Genomic DNA, 20,693 nt, shown 5'->3' on the forward strand with positions numbered 1-20,693 from the left:
TACTAAGTAAGGTGAGAGATGATAGGAAACTGCCCTTATTTTGGGGATATTGTGAAATAGCACTGCATTTATAAAAATCTGCTAAGTTGAAGCTTAAATCCAAAAGCAGTTAGTTAAGCAAGGCCTGAGGAGTAAGGAAAGTTGTGTTGGATTTCAGGTTGCAGGTAGGGAAGTGATTGGCCTCACATAGTCTAGGTGGGAAGCTGATGTATATACTCCGTTTATTTTTACTTATTTTTTTTAAGTAATCTGTATACCCAAAGTGGAGCTCGAACTTAGAACCCCAGGATCAGGAGTCACATCATCTACCGACTGAGCTTCCTTACATATTCATTTTTTAAGTTAGAGAGCTACAGAAACCAAATGAGAAGTCAATAAAGCTAAAAGTTGACTCTTTTTTTTCAACGTTTTTTTTTTTTTTTTTTTTTTTTTTATTTTTGGGACAGAGAGAGACAGAGCATGAACGGGGGAGGGGCAGAGAGAGAGGGAGACACAGAATCGGAAACAGGCTCCAGGCTCCGAGCCATCAGCCCAGAGCCTGACGCGGGGCTCGAACTCACGGACCGCGAGATCGTGACCTGGCTGAAGTCGGACGCTTAACCGACTGCGCCACCCAGGCGCCCCAAAAGTTGACTCTTTAAGAAGACTAGAAAAGTAGACAAATGTCCTTCAAGATTAATCAGAAAAAAAGAGAAGGCATAATTAAATACTGACAATGAAAAAGGGAACATAATCACAGATAGATTAAAAAATAATAGAACATTGGGGCACCTGGGTAGCTCAGTTGATTAAGTGTCTGACTTCAGCTCAGGTCATCATCTCACAGTTCATGAGTTTGAGCCCTGCGTCACGCTCTGTGCGAACAGCTCAGAGCCTGGAACCTGCTTCAGATGCTGTGGCTCCTTCTCTCTGCCCCTTTACTGCTCATGCTCTGTTTCTCTGTCTCTTTCAAAAGTAAACATTAAAAAAAATACTTAAAAAAAAATAGAATACTATCAACAGTTTTATGTCAGCATATTTGAAAGTTTAAACAAAATTAACACAAACTCAGAAAAATACAGACAAGAAAGTTTTGAATAATCCCATAACTATTTTTGTTGTTGTTGTTTTTAAGAGAAGGAGAGTGAACACAATGGGGGGGGGGTGGTGGGGGAGAGAATCTTAAGCAGGCACCACATCCAGTGCAAACATGATGTAGGGCTCAATCTCACGACTCTGAGATCATGACCTGAGCCAAAGTCAAGAGTCAGACACATAACCAACTGAGCCACCCAGGCACCCCAGTCCCATAAGTTGTGGAGTAATAGTTTTATCTTGCACAAAAATACCAGGCTCAGATAATTTTATAGGAGACTTTTCAAGGAATGGATGATTTCAGTGTTCTTCAAACTATTCCAGAAAACAGAAAGCAGGAGAATACGTTCTTTAATTCATTTTCTTGAAGTCATCTAGTCTTAATTTCAGAATCAGGCAAGGATGGTATAAGAAAGGAAAATTATAGTCCTGTTTTGCTTAGGGGAGTGTACATGCAAAAATCCTAAATGAAATACAGGTCCGCAGGCCCTTGACTGCAGTTTTGAAATGCAACAACTTCTGAAAACCAAGTTTTTTGTTTTTGTTATTTTTTTTCAAACTTTGCGACACAATCTGATTTGACCTGCTCTTGGTTGCAGAATCTTATTTGAGGCTATTTTTAATCATTGCTTATCTTATTTAGAGTAAATATCCATACAGTTCACTGCAGAACCTACCCACACTTTAATGGGGTTACATAATTGACAGTTTTTGTACTGTACATTATGGCTAATGACTAAAAACTTTCAAATGCTAAAACATATTTTTCTCAAGGGTTTTAGATAAGGGATTTTGGACATATAATAGCAAAAAACATGCAGCAACAGTGTATGGAAGGCATTTTATTAAATTTAATAAATTCATAGAAAACTATATTATGAATAGATAAGAACCTTAACTTGGAAAAAAGGTTTCTACAAATAAACAATTGAAATCTGCAATAAATATCCTGCAACAAATGCCCTAAATGGGGAAATGGACTCTCTTTTCAACCAGGAACAAGATAATGTGCACACTGTCACCACTTTATTCAGTATTATGTGGAGGTGCTAGTCAAAGCAATAAAATAAAAAAAATTAAATGCATGAATATTAGAATGGAGGAAGCAAAATTGTCATTATTGTTTGTCTGATGTGATTGTCTATGTAAAAGCCATAAAGGATCTACAAATAAATTAATGGTAGTAGAGGAGTTAACAGAAATAGTTTGAGTAATATCAGTTACCAAAAGTCAATTGCTTCTCTATATATTGGCAATAAATAGTAAAAATAATTGGAGAAGATACTAGTTACAGAAGCATGGTAGATTATCCAGTGCCTGGGAGTAATTATAACATGTGCACACCACTATGTGGAAAGGTATTGAAAAACAGTGAAAAAGATCTAAATAAATGGGGAACTCTAGTGCTTTCCTATCCATGAATATAGCATATTATGAAGAAGTCATTGCTTTTCAGACTAATCTCTGGATTCAGTGTTTCATTCAGAGTGTCAGGGTTTTTCAGGTTACTTCACACAGTGTTTTTAACCCATGTATGGAAGAGTAAAGAGCCTAGAATAGGACACTTTTTAAAAAAAAAGTTTATTTATTTTTGAGAGATAGCAAGAGAGGGGCGGAAGGAGGGAGAGAGAGCGCGAGAAACCCAAGCAGGTTCTGCTTTATTTTTTATTTTTTTTTAATTTTTTTTTCAACGTTTTTTATTTATTTTTGGGACAGAGAGAGACAGAGCATGAATGGGGGAGGGGCAGAGAGAGAGGGAGACACAGAATCGGAAACAGGCTCCAGGCTCCGAGCCATCAGCCCAGAGCCTGACGCGGGGCTCGAACTCACAGACCGCGAGATCGTGACCTGGCTGAAGTCGGACGCTTAACCGACTGCGCCACCCAGGCGCCCCAAGCAGGTTCTGCTTTAAGCAGAATTGCGATATCATTACCTGAGCCGAAATGAAGAGTCAGATGCTTAACTGAGCCACCCAGGTGCTCCTAGAATAGGCCACTTAAGAAGAAAGGCAGAGGTGGAGTGGTGGTGATGGGTGTATGTGCTTATTTTATCAGATAATGTAAAAGTTTAGCATGTAAGACTGGTATTGGCACAGAGATAGGCATATTGACCAGTAGAATAGAAAAGTGCACCTCAAAACATCTAGTCTTCTGTCTTGGAACTGTTATTCCAGTATGGTAGCCAACGGGGCTATTGAAATGTGGCTTATCTGAATTGAGATGTGCTAGTATAGAGGGTGAGGAAAGGCCTCCCTGAGAAGTGTCATTTTAAGTCAGATATGATGGGTTAATAGGACTTAACTAGTGGAATGGTTGGATGGTTGCAAGACTATTTAATGCTGAATGAATAGAGTGTTCATGTTGTGAGAGGGAATGTGGTATGTTCTTTAAAGAGGTCACTGTAAGTGGTCATTAATCTAAGGAAGGTACTGGCATACTTTCCATAGAGTCAGGTAGTATTTTAGGCTTTGCAGGTAATGTAGCCTCTGTTATAACTGTTCAGATCTGCTATTGAAGTATAAACACAGGCAGCAGGCTGAATTGCTGACCCATAGTTCTGTGGGAAAGAGTAGTACAAGGAGAGACTCGCGAGTTGGGACTAGACTTGGACCTTTTTAGCATTGTTAGACATTTCTGTTATTTAGCTTTGGAGTGATACATTAGACAGTGGATGGATTTGAAATCACTTGATTTCCATGTGGTGAATGGGTTGAGCCATGGAAGACCAATTAGCATATTACAGTAGTCTAAATAAATCATGATGAAAGCTTTTGAGTAGTTGGAGTGGGAAGGGAGAATGATGGCAGTGGAGGGAATGAGATGGATTTAAGAGTACCTAAAATCTCTAAGATTTAATGGTGTATTGTTTGGGGAGAAAGAGTGAGAATGGTAAATGAGATAGGAAAGATACCTTCTTGGTTTCTGGCTTATGCAGCTTTAACAGTGTCGATGCTGTTTATGATGTAGAACATTAGAGATTTACCAGGTTTAGAGTTGGGGAGTGGAAATTATAACTTTGGTTTTAGAGTTCAAGTGGAGATGTTAATTTGGCAGTTAGATGTTCTCACAGGAGAGGTCTGAGTTGGAGATACATATTTAGGACACATTGAAGTAGAGATGGCAGATGAAATTAACCTTGGGGAGTACAGAGGAGTGCCTACCAGAGCCTTGAGGAACTGCCAGTGTTGAATGACTAGTCTTTTGTTCCATTACGGTGGATTAGTTTCTATATTCATTTTTAAATTAAATACTCTTATGAATTCTGAACCCAAGTTTATACATTTCTTTGTGTTTTTTTTCCCTCTAAGAGGAGAGGTCATTCTGTTTACCTTTGTTCTTTGATTCCAAGATGGGAGCTGTAGTCTTAAAAACCTTTTTTCAGATTCCTAAATACCTAAAAAGTTATGACTTTTGGGTATTAGTGGCATCTAAGGAAGATCTGTTTCTCTTAAAGTGGGCTTGTCATTCCTGCCAGTCAAAGAAGGCTTTATGTTTGATCGTCCTTTATTCTCTACTCCAAAATGAGTTTAGTGTTAGTTATGAAATCAAAACCTTTTAAGACATTTCTTGATTGCAACCATCAGAATTACTTTGTTTATATCATACACATAAATATTTCTACATAAATGAAATCTCAAAAAACAATACTGTATACATTATTTTGATTTTCTAGTCCATTACAGTGAAATAAAGAGGTGCTGGTTGTGACCTACTGAATTGATTTCATAACTTACAGGTGTTTGAAAAAGTGCTTTAAGACCATGAACTGAATGAGAAATTTGAGTTGCATTGGTAAAATTGCCAGTTTTTAATACACTTATTCAATGAAATGAGGTATACCTGTGATCAAGCCAGTTTGGTTTTTCTTCAGTATCTATTTCTGTTACGCTAGCTTGACTCAGATCGGAAATAGTAAATTATTTGTTGAATTTTATGGTGCATTAGAGTGAGTTGGTATTTCAGCTTCTTTTAATACTGTTTTTCTGTCTTGTTTCCAGGTCCTGAGTCTTTTCATCCTCTTATTTATATTAGTGACTACCAATTCCTCTTTTATTCTCAGATGTTGCTTCTAGTCTATATTTTTCTCGATGTATTTTACTGCTTCTTTCTTACTAAACCTGATTCTGAGATAATGCCTTAGAAGATTCTGCTGCTTTAGCCCTTGTAATACGGTTTGAGGAAGGATACCAAAATAGGCATGTTACCTTTAAAAAAAACGAAAGGGGTAGATGCCTATGTATGTAATGAGTCACAAAATGTTAATTTAATATTAATAAATAGTGAATTGATACCTGCTATTAATACTTTAGATTCTTTTGAATGTAATGAATCTTAGGTTTAGTTTTTACTTCTGACTTGTAGAATCTGTCTTTGTTAAATAAAGTACTTTTAAATATACCGTTAATCAAACAGTGGTGGCCAGAATTTTTTTTTTTGATTTATAAATTGTTCATTCCAGATATAAGAATGAGATATATATCTGCATTGAACTGTTTTGTCTGTATCAAAATGCATAAGTTACAGGGTAAGTTTGCCTTTCACTTCTAGTGTGTATCCCTTAACTTGTTGACAGTTAATTTGATGGACTATCAGTGTTCACATCTGAGAAAAACTGAAATTCTTTAAAGAATTTTAATTAAGGCTAAATAAAAATTGGATGCTAAAAAGCTTACTGTAGAAAGAACAATACTTTTAGATCAGATACAGATAGAGTAGTCTTAGACTTTGTTTAATGAGCAAGGTCATTTAACAGAGCCCTGAACTGCTTGGAAGTTTCAGGTTTTCTATTTTATATTTTGGGAGAGTACCTTAGTTTTCTTGTTGGCAGAGTACCCATTATATTGATTATTATCTTGCAGATATTCCTTAGGGGAGAGAGAGTGTGGGTCACTCTTGTAAAGGTGATATATTCAGAAGAAAGGGAAAGCTGCTTTCCCAGACTCTCCTCAGTCAGCATCTTTTCTAGACTATGTATCTTGATTTGGGACTGTACCCATTTGTAGCCAGGGAACTCTGGCCAGGAGAATAGAGTTTATGGTACTAAATATAGGCCTGAGCCTTTATCCCTAGAACTTTGGGTGGAGTTGCCTTTCCCCCAAATTGGGTAATTTGTTAAGGGATGAAAACCATAGTATCTGTTACAAGGAAGATTTATATCTTGTTTATAATAAATTTTTATGGCCTGATACAGTATGTTGACTGTTGTCAGTTGAAGTCAGTATGAGTATGTGGCTTTGTTTTTGTAGTGGTGAAAAAGAACCCTTTATGTGTGTGTGCTTTTTTTTTTTTTTAAGTAATTACCATTTAGTTTTGACTTAAGGAAACTGTCAATTTATTCAATGAGCATCTTATTGAATGCCCACTATGCTTGAGCGCTGTTTGACGTTAAGGGTACAGGAATGAATTGGTGTGTGGGCTCTGCTGTCAAGGAATTCAGTCTAGTAAAATTTGTTGTTGAAAATTAAACATTTTATACTTAATTGAGATTTAGCCAAACTTATGGTTCTTTAATATTTCCATTCTCATTTGGAAAGCATTTGGTGAGGTGTTCTTTAGTAACCATTTCAATTGCTTTCTTACTGGCTATTGGCTAAATTGGTCTATGCCTGATTATTTACATGAAGTTCCTAAAATTTCTCATAAAGTGGGTGACGTTTCTGGTGCCAGATACATCAATTTATGACATTACATAGGTGTGGATATATTATGTGAGTATTTCTGTTTGTGTTTTACAATTTGCTATTTATTTGTTCTGTGCTGTCCATTTGACCATGATTTTTAACTTTTCAAATTCATATTGAAAAATAAGTAGATGGGTGAGGTTTTTTTTTTTTTTTTTTTTTAATGTTTATTTTTGAGAGACCGCATAAGTGAGGGAGGGGCAGAGAGACAGAGGGAGACACAAAATCTGAAGTAGGCTCCAGGGTCTGAGCTGTCCGTACAGAGCCTATTGCAGGGCTTGAACCCACAAATTGTGTGGTCATAACCCGAGCTGAAGTTGGGATGCTTAACTGATTGAGCCATCCAGGGTCAGCCCCTATATGGGTCAGTTTTTAAAGTATATTTATTTTACTCATGTGTTCTAATAAGGCTTAATTTAAATACTTGTATCATTGGTGTGCTTTTTTTTTTTTTTTTTTTTACTAACTTAGAAGCAAATGGAGCGGCACCTGGATTGCTCATTTGGTTAAGTGTCGAACTCTTGATTTTGGTTCAGGTCATGATCTCCCAGTTTGTGAGATTGAGTCCCCAAGCTCCGCGTCAGACTTTGTGCTGTCAGCGTGGATCTTGCTTGTGATTTTGTCTCTCTCTTTCCCTCTGTCCCTCACATATGCTTATTTTTTCTCTCAAAAAATAAATAAATTTAAGAAAATTAAAACGTAAATTTCTCCAGTGTGGCATTCTTTTCAAACTTTTTTTCTTTGCTTTCATAACAGCATATTTTGAATGTTTAGCAAAAACTGGCATACCACAAATTCTGAAATTTTGTTTTTTAATTTTTTTTTAATGTTTATTTTTGAGAGAGAGAGTGTGAGCAAAGGAGGGATAGAGAAAGAGGGGGGGACGCAGAATCTGAAACAGGCTCCAGGCTCTGAGCCATCAGCACAGAGCCCAATGCGTGGTTCACACCAGCAAACTGCGAGATCATGACCTGAGCTGAAGTCAGACAGACACTTGTCTGACTGAGCCGCTCAGGCACCCCAGTATTGAAATTATTCTTAATTCTACAGCACACTGATTGTAATTGTTAGAACATGTTAATATATCAAGGAGTCACTTAACTTTGTTAACATAGAAAATTAAAGCTTATAATTTTCTATCAGTGGTCAGTTGTTACTGTTCTAAGACTTACGGGTAATTTTACAGGGCTGTCACTTTTATGTACTCCAAAATTTGGTATACTACAAATTGTCCCACTTTAATCCTAGAAGAGTTATTTCTGTAATAGGTATAGTTTTATGATTTCTAACTGTAATGTTTTGTCATCTCAGCTGATGTTGTAAAGGAGTCCTCGAGTAAAAATGACTTAATTTATGAGTGTGAAAAGAAAAACCCCAAAAGACTGCTTTTTAAAAATAGTAATTTTTGATGTTTCCAATTTTTAAGGACAAAATACAAGTAACAAAAGTGATGTGAGTGTATCTAACTTTATCCATGTGGAAGGTAAACTTCGAACATTTTTTATAAAGTAATTGTTTTGAGCTTCAGGGGAATTGTTCTTAACCTTTGAAAATTTGAGGAAAAGTTTGGGTATTTTCCCTGGAAAAATGCACATGCACAAAATTTTAAGGGTTTCATATATTTTCTAAAGCTGTGGACTCTAGCTTAAGAACCTCTGTTGATAATGAGGAAGGAAGAAGACACACTGAAAATTTTATCTATTGATGCTCTGATTGACAGTCGTTAGAGTAACAAAGTACCTAACAGATTAGTTGTGAAGCAAAAGAAAAATCAGTGGTTTTAAAAGGAAGTGCTGGGGGGCTTCTGGGGGGCTCAGTCAGTAAGTGTCCAACTCTTGATTTCGGCTCTGTTCATGATCTTGTGGAGCCTGCTTGGGATTCTCTCTCCCTGTCTCTATGCCTCTTCCCCGCTTGCTCTTGTGCTTTCTCTCTCAAAATAAATAAAAATTTAAAAATAATGGAGTGGTGGATGTAATAGAAAACATATTTTTATGTGAATACAGTTAATAATATGTATTTGAGGAAACTGGGAGGAAAGCCATCCATTATTCTTTTAAATAGCTAGATGTTTTGCTAGGACCCTCCCCAGATGATTCCATGTTTATTTTTTGGTTGCTGAAGTTGTTAATGGCATTAATAAAATAACTACCAGGTAGATAATTTATATTGAAATGCTTTATAGGAAGATGGCATCTTAGAGATGAATCATTGCTAGAAACCAGTTTGTCTGTTAGTATGAACAAGAACCCAGACCACATTTATTTATCCTCAGTTACTGTCTCTTCCTTCTTTTTGCTGAGTGGTAGCTGAAAGGGTGTGAAAGAGCCTTCACAATATCCCTGATTTCCAAAGTGTGTTTATACTCTCAGCTAGCACCTACAGCTTTCATAGACTTTTTGAAAAAGGATTGAAGAAGCCTTCGGGGAATCCTGGCTTCCATTTAAGGCTTTTCTTCTTTTTCTTTTTCCCTTTTCCCTTTCCCTTTTCCTTTTCCATGCCCAATGTGGGGCTTGAACTCATGACCTTGAGATCAAGAGCGGACACTTAACTGACTGAGCTGCCCTAAGGCTTCTTTCTTATACTGATGTAAGTGTGTGATATGATATAATACTTACTCCTCTCACCTAAAGTAATCACTTTGAAGTAGTTTTATCACTTTGTAGTTTTTTTCTTACTACACTGTAAGCTTTTTGAGGAAAGTTCTGATTATCATTCATCTTTGTGTACCTTACAGTACTATTTCTCAATCTTGAGTTACCTATTGACCTTTTTTAAAGTTAAAATTCTCACACTTCCCAGAAATCTGTCTGTAGCTATCTCCCAAACTTGAGTCCTTCATCCTTGTTTTTATTAGCCTAGCACGATTGTTCTCAACCAGGGTCAGTTTTGCCCTCCAGGGTACATCTGGCAATGTCTGGAAACATTTTTGGCTGTCACAACTGGGGTAGGGAGTTGCTACTGGTAGCTATTGGGTTGAAGCCAGGGATTCTGCTAAACATCTTAATGTTTGTGGCACTCTCCCACAACAAAGAGTTATACAGCCCAAAATGTCAATAATACGGAAGTTGAGAAATCCTGTGTAGCAGAATGTGGTCTTTAAGGAAATTCCTGTGAGATTCTAGAAGTCAGTCATACAAGGCATGTTTGTACCTGCTCTTTATGAAAGGCAAGATTTCCTCATAGGTCATAGATTTTACTTCCCTCTCCTTAACATGATTGGATGAGAATATATTTTCAGCAAGGAGCTACTGTGGGCCAAAGCTACATGCAATTGCTATTTATCCTACTTAGCTGATCTTTATTCTGCTATAAAATACATTGCTTACATTTCATTGTCCTAGTCTTTAAAAAATTTTTTTAATGTTAATATATTTTTGAGAGAGATGGAGGGGCAGAGAGAGAGGAAGACACAGAATCCAAAGCAGGCCCCAGGCTCTGAGCTGTCAGCACAGAGCCCAACACGGGGCTCCAATCCACAAACCGTGAGATCATGACCTGAGCTGAAGTTGGGCCCTGAACTGACTGAGCTACCCAGGTGCCCCCATTGTCCCAGTCTTAAATTTGTCATAATTTCTTACTTGGGTTATTGCAGTGATCTTTTCTTTCTTCTTTTCTTTTCTTTCTTTTTTTCTTTTTTTCTTCCAAGAGGGCATGAGCATGGGAGAGGGGCAGAGAGAGCCAGAATCCCAAAAGGCTCCATGTTTAGCACAGAGCCCAATGTGGGGCTTGATCCCATGACCCTGGGATCATGACCTGAGCTGAAATCGAGTCGGTTGCTGAACCAAATGAGCCACTAATGATCTTTTTCAAAATAGCAATTTTAATATGAGATAATTATAGGTTGACATGCTCCTATAAAATAATGCCGAAAGATCTCATACACCCTTTGCCCAGTTTCCCACAAATGTAACATCTTGCAAAAATTGTAATACAATATCACAACCAGGGTATTGACATTAATATGATTCACAAATCTTAGTTTTCCCCGAGTTTACTTGTACTGTGTGTGTGTGTGTGTGTGTGTGTGTGTGTGTGTGTTTAGTTCTGTGCAGTTATTCACATGGGGTAGGTTTGTATATTGACTACTGCAAGGTGCAAAACAGTCTATCACCAACAGATCTCTTCTGTTGTCTTTTTATAGCTATGCCCTCCCCTCTCCTCAATCCCATCCATAACCCCTGGCAACCACTAATTTTTTTTACACTTTCTCATTTCTTAATTTTGCCAGTTCCAGAATATTATATATAAATAGGATCATACCATATGCAACTTTATGGGATTGACCTTTTTTTTTTTTTTAGCATGATTCCCTTGAGATTCAGTCAAGTTGTTGCCATAAATCTATAGTTTGTCCTTTTTTTTTCCTTTTTTAAAAATTTTCCTGAGTAATATTTCCACGGTGTGGATATACCACAGTTACTTAACCTGTTGATGGATATATGTTCTTTCTAGTTTTGGGCTATTATGAACAAAGTAGCTGTAAACTGTAAAATTTTATACAAATTTTGTACAAATTTTTATATAAATACAAGTTTTCATTTCTCTGGGATAATGCCCAAGAGTTTACACTGGGTCATTTGGTATTTTCATATTTAGTGTTAGGAGAAACTGCCAGCCTATTTGCCAGAGTGGGTGTACCATTTTAGATTCCCACTAGCAGTGTGTGATGGATCCAGTTTTTCCACAGCTTCATTAGCATAGGTGGTACAGTAACTTACGTTTCTATGTCTCCTGTTTACCTTTGCTTCACACTGTTGTTTTATGTTGCTTTCTGAGGAATAATACTGAAATAGAAATGCCTAATCTGTCTCTCTGCAAAATATGTTTTGTGGCCTCTGTGTAAAGTTCATATTTCTTAGGGACATACCTGAACCCCTTTGCAGTGTGGTCCTTACCTTCCTTTCTATCCACATTATTTGTGCCGGCACATTCCAGGTGTACTGAAATAGGTGTTAAATAGATGCAAAACAGTAGCTGTCTTAGAGTTATTGTGACAGTTAAGATTATACATGTAATATTACCAAGTACGTAGTGTATAGTTAGCAGTAAATAATTGGCAGTTTCTAGTGATTTCTGATTTCTTATGCTGACATATGGTAGGCACCCAAATGTTCAGATGAGAAAGTAAGTGACCTACAGACCAGATTCACTTCTACATTCCTGAAATATCCCTGAACTTCATCTCTTACTTTTTAAGTTCTGCCTTTTGAAGTCTGAATTTAAGCCTTGCATCCAATTATTTTGACACTTAGTCACATACTATTTTTTATGTGCTGTTAATTAAATGATAGGTAGTGAGATTTGTTTTCTTTATAACATATTTCTTGAGAGCATTAACCTTACTTGCAACAATTTTTGTGTTTTGCACAATACCTAGCATGATGCTATGCACATGGTGCTCAGTTCTTATACACTATTGAAAGTACATCACCTTACATCCAAATGAATTCCTATAGAGTTGGCTGTTTAATTCTTCTTGTAATTTTATGATGTGTAATAATTATTCTGTGCAAATCCTGATTTTATAGCTTATGTACATGCATATAGTGACTTTTATAAATAGATCTGCAGAATTAGGTATAATGAAACTTTGCATAAACTGGTAAGTACACCAACAAACAGTACTTTGTGTATTAACAAATCTTATATGGTAAAAGCTTTCTCTGGTTCCTGTTGTAATTTTGTGTGCTTCTGTCAGTGTTTACTGAGCATCTATTTATCATGTAGTATCACTGTATTTTGTCAGTACAGGTACTAAAAAAGGGAAAAATGGACAGTTTCTCCATAGTATTTTGGAAGTAATACCAACAGGGCTTCTTGTGCAAATGCTATGGAGAGTAAGGGAAAAGGGAAAAATCAAGATTGACTCCAAGATTTATGGTCTAAACCAGTGGATAGATTTACTGAGATAGTGAAGACTAGGGTGAAAGGTTTCAGACCAAAGGGAATCAAGATGTCTGTTTTGTGCTTTTTATGTTTTATGTTAAAATATCTAGGTCGAGATCCCAGTGAAATTATAAAGGTTACATGTATGAATCTGGTACTTAGAAGAAAAGTTGTCATTGTCAGGATGTAAAGAGATTTACAGCTAGGGATTAGATGAATTCACCTATGGGTACAGTATAGTCAGAGAAGAATGGGGAGCTCAGAACTGAGTTTGAGTAAACCAGGAAGAGTTGTTGGCAGGTGAAACTGAAAAAGGAATCCTTTGAGCCAACAGTAGTGAAATGGGAGCGAAGAGAGCAAGTGTTTAAAGAAGTAGTCAGGAAAGAATGTTACTTAGAGCTCAACAAGGATGAAGAGAATCGTTTCTTTTTAATTTGGTAGTGTGGAAGTATCTAATCTTAACAAGAAATTACGTAGAATGGAAGAGAAAACAGAATGGAAGAGAAAACCGGATGGAAGAATGGGATGTGAAAAATAGTAGATGTAGATGGCATCTCCAAGAAGTTTTGCTGTAAAAGGGAGTAAGACACCTGAAACTAATACATAACACTGTGTGTTAATTAACTGAAATTAACATAACTTAAAAAGCCAAGAAAAAGAAAAGGAGCAAAATTGGGGTAATAGCTAGAAGTTAATGTGGAATCAAAAGGGTTTTCATGTTTGTTTTCAAAGATGACAGGTGGTAGGGGGTACCTGGGTGACTCAGTCATTTAAGCCTTGACTCGTGATTTGTGCTCAGGTCATGAACTCCCCTTTCATGGGTCCTGAGTTAGGCTCCGCCCTGAAGGTGCGGAGCCTATTTGAGGTTCTCTCTCTCCCTCTATCTCTGTCCCTTCCAGGTTCACTCGCTTGCGCTTTCTCTCTCTCTCAAAAATAAATATTAAAAAATATATAATTAAAAAAATAAAAATGATAGGTATTAGAGAGTATTTATCTGTTCAGAAGAATGACCTGGGGAGGGACAAATGTTATAGAAGAGAAGGGGTAGAGAATTAGTGGTAACTCTTTGTATAGTTCAAAGAATTTAGCCTTGAAGACAACTCCAATGTTAACATTGCTCCTTAAAAAAAAAAAAAAAAAAGTCATTACTTTTCCTGTCCTTTTATTTTCAACTCTTAGGAGATCCTTTGTTTCAATGGCATGTGTGTAATTGGGTTTAATTTTGTACCAAGTCTGAGAATCTTTTATAGTTAATCTTACTCCATTTATATTTATTTTTGTAAGTTTCAGTTTGCTTTTTTTCTTGTTTCCTATTTTTATTCTACATTAGTAGGGAAAAAAAGGGTAAGAAAGAAAAATGAAGGAACTGTTAGTGTGCCACTTATTTTTGTCATTAAATATATATTGAACCTCTATTTTACTTTATTATCTTTTTTACCTTTCCTAATAGTCTATCATAATATTTTGTCATGCATTAGCACAATTACATGATCTCTTATCTTTTCCCCTTATCTTTTAGAGTATGTTGAGGCTTTTGGTTCTGGCCTATTATCTAGTTATTTTTACATTTTGTAGCTTTAGCCACAGAATTGTAGGTAATGTTTGGTTATTATATAGCCACACCACTGTAACTTAGAATTAGTTCTGTGTGTTTAACTATATACAGTGTTCATTCTTTTTTCCATAACACAAATTCTTCACATATAAGTTCTTTATTATCAGTGCTATTCATCATGTGTTTTAAGATTTTTCAGGAGTTTGTGCTGTAATTTAAATACTAATTATTACATGCTTGAGAACTTTAAAAAAGGTTATTGTTGGTTGTTATGCACATCTGATTTGGCATACTAGCTAAGTAAAGAATTCTTGACAATCTTTTTCCTGTTAACATTTCTATAGGTGAATCTTCTGACTTCTAGTTTTCCTGAGAACTTTAAAGCTAGCCTGATGTTTTCCCTGTACTGTTGGTTCTTGATTTCTTCTGTCTGGATGTTAAGATTCTTTGAAGCTTACTGAGTTGAATATGATATATCTGTAACTTGATGGTTCATTCCTATTTTTTTATCGTTGTTATTACATGATGAGATCATTTAATTTAATCTACATTGGTGTTCATTATTTCAGAAGAGATCTCAAATCCCTTTGTACTTTCTTTTTTACAGGCACTATACTAGATCTTTGGAGTATGTTGATGAACAGAGCAGATAAAAACCCCTGCCCTTGTTTGGAGCTGAAATTGTAGCAGGGGGGCACCAAAAGATATAATAATAATATAATAAAAATACATGAGTAAAATATGTAGTGTTGTGAGTAGAAACAGCAGTATAAGGGATTGGGAATACTGGGCAGGAGCTAGAAGACAGGCATTAAAATTACAGTTTTTAATACAGTGTAGGTAGAGGTAGGCCTCATTGAGATGGTAAAGGGAACAGCCAGTATAAGAGTCCTAGGTCAGGAGCATGCCTGATTTATGAAAACACCAAGTTAGCCATGTGGATGGAGGAAGGGAGTAAGTGATGAAGAAAGTAGAGGGAAATGAAGTCAGATTATAAGAGACCAAGTTCAAGGCATGCAGATTTGTATATGGCTTTATAGGCTGCTGTTTGTGTAGCCACTATCATTCTGGCTGCTTTGTTGAGAATGGTCTGAGAGGATGGTGATAGGACCAGGGGGAATGGATTGAAGCAGTTGATATAATAATCTAGATGTGCGAAGTGATAGCTCTAAGAAATAGTTAGATTCTATATCTAATACATGTGCTTGACAGTTGGAAGTAGAGTATGAGAGAAAAAGAGGGATCAAGGCTAAGACCAAGATTTTTATAGCCTGAGCTACTGAAAGGTTGGAATTGTCAGTATCTGAGGGATAAGGCTGCATTTGGGGAACATTTTAAAGAAATCAGAAGTTTAGTTTTGTACATTTTTTTAATGTTTGTTTATTTTTGAGAGAGTGAGCATGCGCACATGGGAGAGGGGCAGAGAGAACAGGGTGCAGAGGATCCAAAGCAGGCTCCGTGCTGACAGCAGAACTCCAAATTGGAGCTCAAACTCACAAACCATGAGATGGTCACCTGAGCCGAAGTCAGATGTTTAACTGACTGAGCCACCCTGGTGCTTCTAGTTGTGCACATATGAAGAATGATCTGTCTCTTTGAAATTCAAGTGAAGATGTCCAGTAGAATGTTTCAGATGAGTCCAGAGTTCAGGAGAAAGGGCTGAGCTGGAAGTATTTGGGTTATCAGCAATTGGATGACAGTATGAAGAGGGCTGGGACAGATATTGAGAAAAAAAAGATGGTCTGGGACTGAGGCCTGGGATATTCACAGCATTACAAGGCTGGCTAAGAGGGATCAGCAGAGGAGACAATTAAGGGGAGAGTGAGTGAGGTCATACAGGTGGTGTTCTGAAAGTCCAGTGAAGAGAGTGACTGCTGAAAGGTCAAAGAAGGTGAGAGTTGGGAACTAACTGTTGCAAAACAAAACCTTGATAAGAACAGGTTTATGGAGTAATGAGGGTGATAGACTAATTTGAGTACATAAAAGAGGGAATGAAAGAGGAATTGGAGACCTCTAGTCTATATGACTTCTGCAGAGTTTGTCTGTAAGAGAAAATGGCATTATGGGGCCAATAGGAGAAGATGATTGAGACTTTTTAATGTGAAAGAAGGGGTGCCTTGGTAGCTCCTTCAGTTGGGCATCAACTTAGCTCAGGTCATTATGTCATAGTTCATGGGTTCAAGCCTTGCATGGGGCTCTGTGCTGACAGCTCAGAGCCTGGAGCTTGTTTTGAATTCTGTGACTTTCTCTCTGTCCCTCCCCTGCCCTCTCTCTTTCTCTCAAAAATAAATAAACATTAAAAAAAAAATAAAATACAGTGGAAGCAAGAGTAGTTTTTGGAGTGTGTCATAGGAGTGATACAGTAGATGAGGGATCTCTGATGATGTTTTTCACTTTATTCTGATATTTTCAATTGAATCTTCACTAAAGAGGTTTTCATTTCTTTAATTGGTTTTTTTTCTTCAGTTTCTTTACATTTTACTTCCTCTTGTCTCATTTTCTTGATGTGTTTTTTTGTTTTTTTGTTTGTTTGTTTTCCTCCCAAGAATCCCATCTTAAGAGAGTAGAGAAGACCAGATATTCTTGTTTCCTGGATTCATTCTTTGAAAGCCAAGTTAACTGCTTTTTGCTATTTTTTTTTTCTTTGGTTGGTTGTTTACAAATGAAGCAGTTGAGGCATTATGTTTTTTAAGTGTTATTAATTACAGTAGTTATTTGACAGTGTTGCTTATTAGGTGCCCTTCTTTGTTGTGTTGCTGATCTTCGTGAAGCGGGAGCACAGCTCCTGGAAGAAGCTATTTATATACCGTTTCCTGGTCCTGTTTTCTTATACTAATGATAGTTTTTAATATCTGCTGGACATTTAATTGATAACATTGTTTACATTATTTGTGAATGGGATATTTATTTTATTGCAGACATTCATTTGTAGCAGACATGACATGAGATTTGCCTAAGTGGCCAGAAAAAAAAGATGGTGGGCATTTGCATTTAAGCAGAAATGAGGATATGTGTGACTGTAGTATGAATTAAAAATTGGGTTATCGTAAATTAGATGTTTTCCTGCTGGCGTAATTATTTAATTAGGGCTGCCATTTCTGACAATGCTTCTTTAATAACTGTGGAAATAAATTAGCAAATAACCATACTCCTCTTTTTTTTCCTTGCATTTCAGAGAATCTTGATGGCATTTTTTTATAGCAATTGTAATCATCTAACCTTAGTTTAACTTAAAACATTCGTTTTTGAATTGGTATAAATTTATCGCTATAGATCAGCAACTCTTAACCAAGGGGTGTATATCAGAATTATGTAAAGTTTTTCAAAATTCACGTTTTAAAAGAAATCCTTGAATTCTGACGATTAAGAACTATCTCTATTAGAAAAAAGGAATCGTGTATATTTTTATTTATCATAAAAGCTAACACAGGAATGTCTAATCCAAAACTTTTTCTGCATAGAATTTTCTTTTATATCCATGTCAGTTAGTAGAAAAATTAGTAAAATCACAGAACTTTTTACTCTTTTTTCCTCCTAATGTATATGAATTAAAACTTGAGCTGTCAGGGCAGTTCTGTGTTAGTCAATTATCCCTTTAGAGTTTGCCAGAAATTCCATGCTGTAAGACATTTAGCCTTTCATTACCTTAGAGTACTATCCCTGAATCTTGGTATAACTACAGAATTAAATAATTTGCCCTTGAAATTTTACAGACCTTGGGGGATATTCCCTGAGCATAAGCCACAGAATCAATCTACCTTACTTTGCTTCCTGTCTTCACCCTCCCAATTTCAGTCAAGTATTCAGTGCTTACTAGATGAAGTTTACACTTCATTTTTTCCTCCTTTGTTATGATTCCAAGGATAAGGGGTGGAATATTTTTAGAGTCATCTGAAAGTTTAGATTGATTCCTAAAGGGCAGTATTAAAAAGAGGATTTCTTAAGAATTGACTGGAACATTTAGGACCAACCAACTTACTTTTCTACAACTGTGTTCTTTAAGTGGCAAAGATGTATTAAGATCTTTGTATCACTTCATTCCTGTTGCTCCTACCATAGGCTAGGCATTGCTATTTTCATTAATCTACCTAAGTATAATCTTTTTCATTGTTGTATTAACTCTTTAAAGAAAATACATTCATCTTTGCCTCAGTTTTCAGTTTTCTAATCAAATTTTGCAGCTGATAGTTTGCAGGCTAGAAAGTGCCTAATGCTCCTGAGAAAGAGGACTCTGCCACTATCCTATCTCAGTTTTCAAATTAGAGTGTCTTCATTTCCACTTCCTTGCATAATGTTCTGCTTTGGTGGTGGTGGGAGTGGAAGGATTATTTAAGGAGTAAGGATCTACACTACCGGTGGGTTTAGGTCTTGACCCAGATCAAACACTCCAGTGCTTTCTTGGCAATATCTTAGATACCTAGTTATATTGTATATGATTTGTACACACCAGGTTTGTATATAATCCCTATCACCATTGTGATATAGTACATGTGGATTTAGACATTGGGTTTCGTGAGCTCTGGAAGTTTGCTAGGTGGAACAGCCTAAAATTGAAATGAAGAAAGGACTTAGTTAATTATTTAAGATAGCCAGAGACTTGGAAGAATACACTGGGGGATCCATCCCAAGGAGAGACTCCTGCAGGAGGAATGGGAAATTAAGATGAGGAGTATTGCTTTAGGGATAGAAAGCTCTCTCTCCCCTTTTCTGATAAGAAATGTTATGTTTTTATCCTATTTATAAGTCAGTAATGATACTTATGACAAATTTGAATAGATCTATGATTTATAACAGAAAATAAAAGTTCGTAGGTAAACTAAACAGGGAACAAGGGCTGTCAATAGAAGTGCTCTGACATCTTTGAATTTCTGAAAATTTACTTATCTTCGTATATTTTAGAGATTCTCAATGGGGGATACATAATAGTTACATATCTTTGGAGATGCCTATAGTATCCTACTCCAGAAAAACTGACTCAGAATCTCCTCAGCAATTCTAAACCTCGATAGGTTTTTCAGATGTTCACTTCTTGGTTAAGAACCCATTTTCTCCCAGTGCTGTATTGAAGTTAAACTCTAAAAATCAGTATTTCATTTTGTTTTTACTATTGTGAGAATGTTTTATCAGTTACTTAAGAAAACATTTTAACATTTAAGATATAGTCAGTACATGGGAAGAAAATGGGAAAATGAGAAAAGATAAATGATGGGACTAAAAGTCATGAAGTTACATAGCTTCATTGTATAATCAATAATTAAAGTTATATTATGTTTTTATAAATATACCTATATGCAAAAAACTGACTTGGACCTGCCCTAAAGACCAAATAGAGTTAGTAAACCACACCTAAACTGAATTGAGCATTGCTCACTTTGAGCTTTTCCTTTGAGTTGGTATTGAAAAATGACCTTTTCTAATTTCCCTACCTATCCAGTTTCCTATTATTTTCCAGAGGGAACATTTTTTTCTAGTCATATTTCCTCTGTTCACTTTTTGTCTCTTTCCATTGCTCAGGTTGATGCTTCTGGCAGAATTTAACTGAGTCCCGTATTGATGGTCATTTAAGTTGGATGTGGCTTTTAAATAAATCTTTTGATATCAAATGTGTATTTACATTGCTTAATACTCATGCTATTTTGAAGGAAGTTAATTTTAACAGTTTTAACTTGAATATGTTTTCTTATAGCAGAAAAAGAAAACTAAGAACTTCAATCCACCAACACGTAGAAATTGGGAGAGTAATTACTTTGGGATGCCCCTCCAGGATCTGGTGACAGCTGAGAAGCCCATACCACTATTTGTTGAAAAATGTGTGGAATTTATTGAAGATACAGGTAGGATAGAAGTATCACTGCAGAGATTTAATTTAAAATTTCACTTTTGCTATACCAACAGTTTGTCAAATGTTCATGATTTATAAAAGCTAAGTTTTGAAACAGATGTGTAGTTCTCATTAGGATTGATTGTGTTGAGTGTTCACTCTAGACATAACTATCTGATATTTGCAGAAAACTTTGTTCTTAGCCATTAATGCTTTTGTTGGATTTCTCTCTAATAAATGTTAAACTTCTCTCTAAAATGTTAAACTTCACTTATCTGGAATTTAGAATAAGTTGATGATTAAATTATGCTACTATTTAATCATAGTTACAATTTAAACAGATAATTTGAAAGTTTTGAATATTTTTTAAGTCTAGTACTATTTTTATTACCCATTTTACATATGAATATTTGTTTTAAATTTCATAGCAATATTTATAAACGTATGAAAGACTGCTGATTTGAGATGTTACCATTTATTTGTTAGCAGCACTAGCTCTATGTGGTTTATATGCTGTATTTTTAAATATTTTTTGAGAGACAGAGAGAGAGAGAGAATGGGAGTGGGGAGGGTCAGGGAGAGAGGGGGACAGAAGATCTGAAGCGGGTTCTGTGCTGACCCCAGCAAGCCAGATGCAGGGCTTGAACTCAGGAGGGACTGTAGAGATCAAGACCTGA

General features: G+C 36.1%; 1 protein-coding gene across 3 annotated transcripts in view; it reads left to right on the forward strand.

Annotated features, from left to right (window-relative positions):
* The window catches only part of ARHGAP5 (Rho GTPase activating protein 5), an 80,867-nt gene that overhangs the window by 21,358 nt on the left and 38,816 nt on the right, over window positions 1-20,693 (forward strand). For 2 of the 3 annotated variants that reach the window (XM_058738768.1, XM_058738767.1), the window contains exon 3: window positions 19,882-20,029. In XM_058738768.1, coding sequence (XP_058594751.1) covers window positions 19,882-20,029 — 148 coding nt within the window. The remainder of the gene's footprint in view (window positions 1-19,881; window positions 20,030-20,693) is intronic. The other variant, XM_058738769.1, reaches the window with a different exon arrangement.

This window comes from Neofelis nebulosa, chromosome 7, assembly GCF_028018385.1.
Source record: "Neofelis nebulosa isolate mNeoNeb1 chromosome 7, mNeoNeb1.pri, whole genome shotgun sequence".
In the NCBI taxonomy this organism is placed as follows: Eukaryota; Metazoa; Chordata; class Mammalia; order Carnivora; family Felidae; genus Neofelis; species Neofelis nebulosa.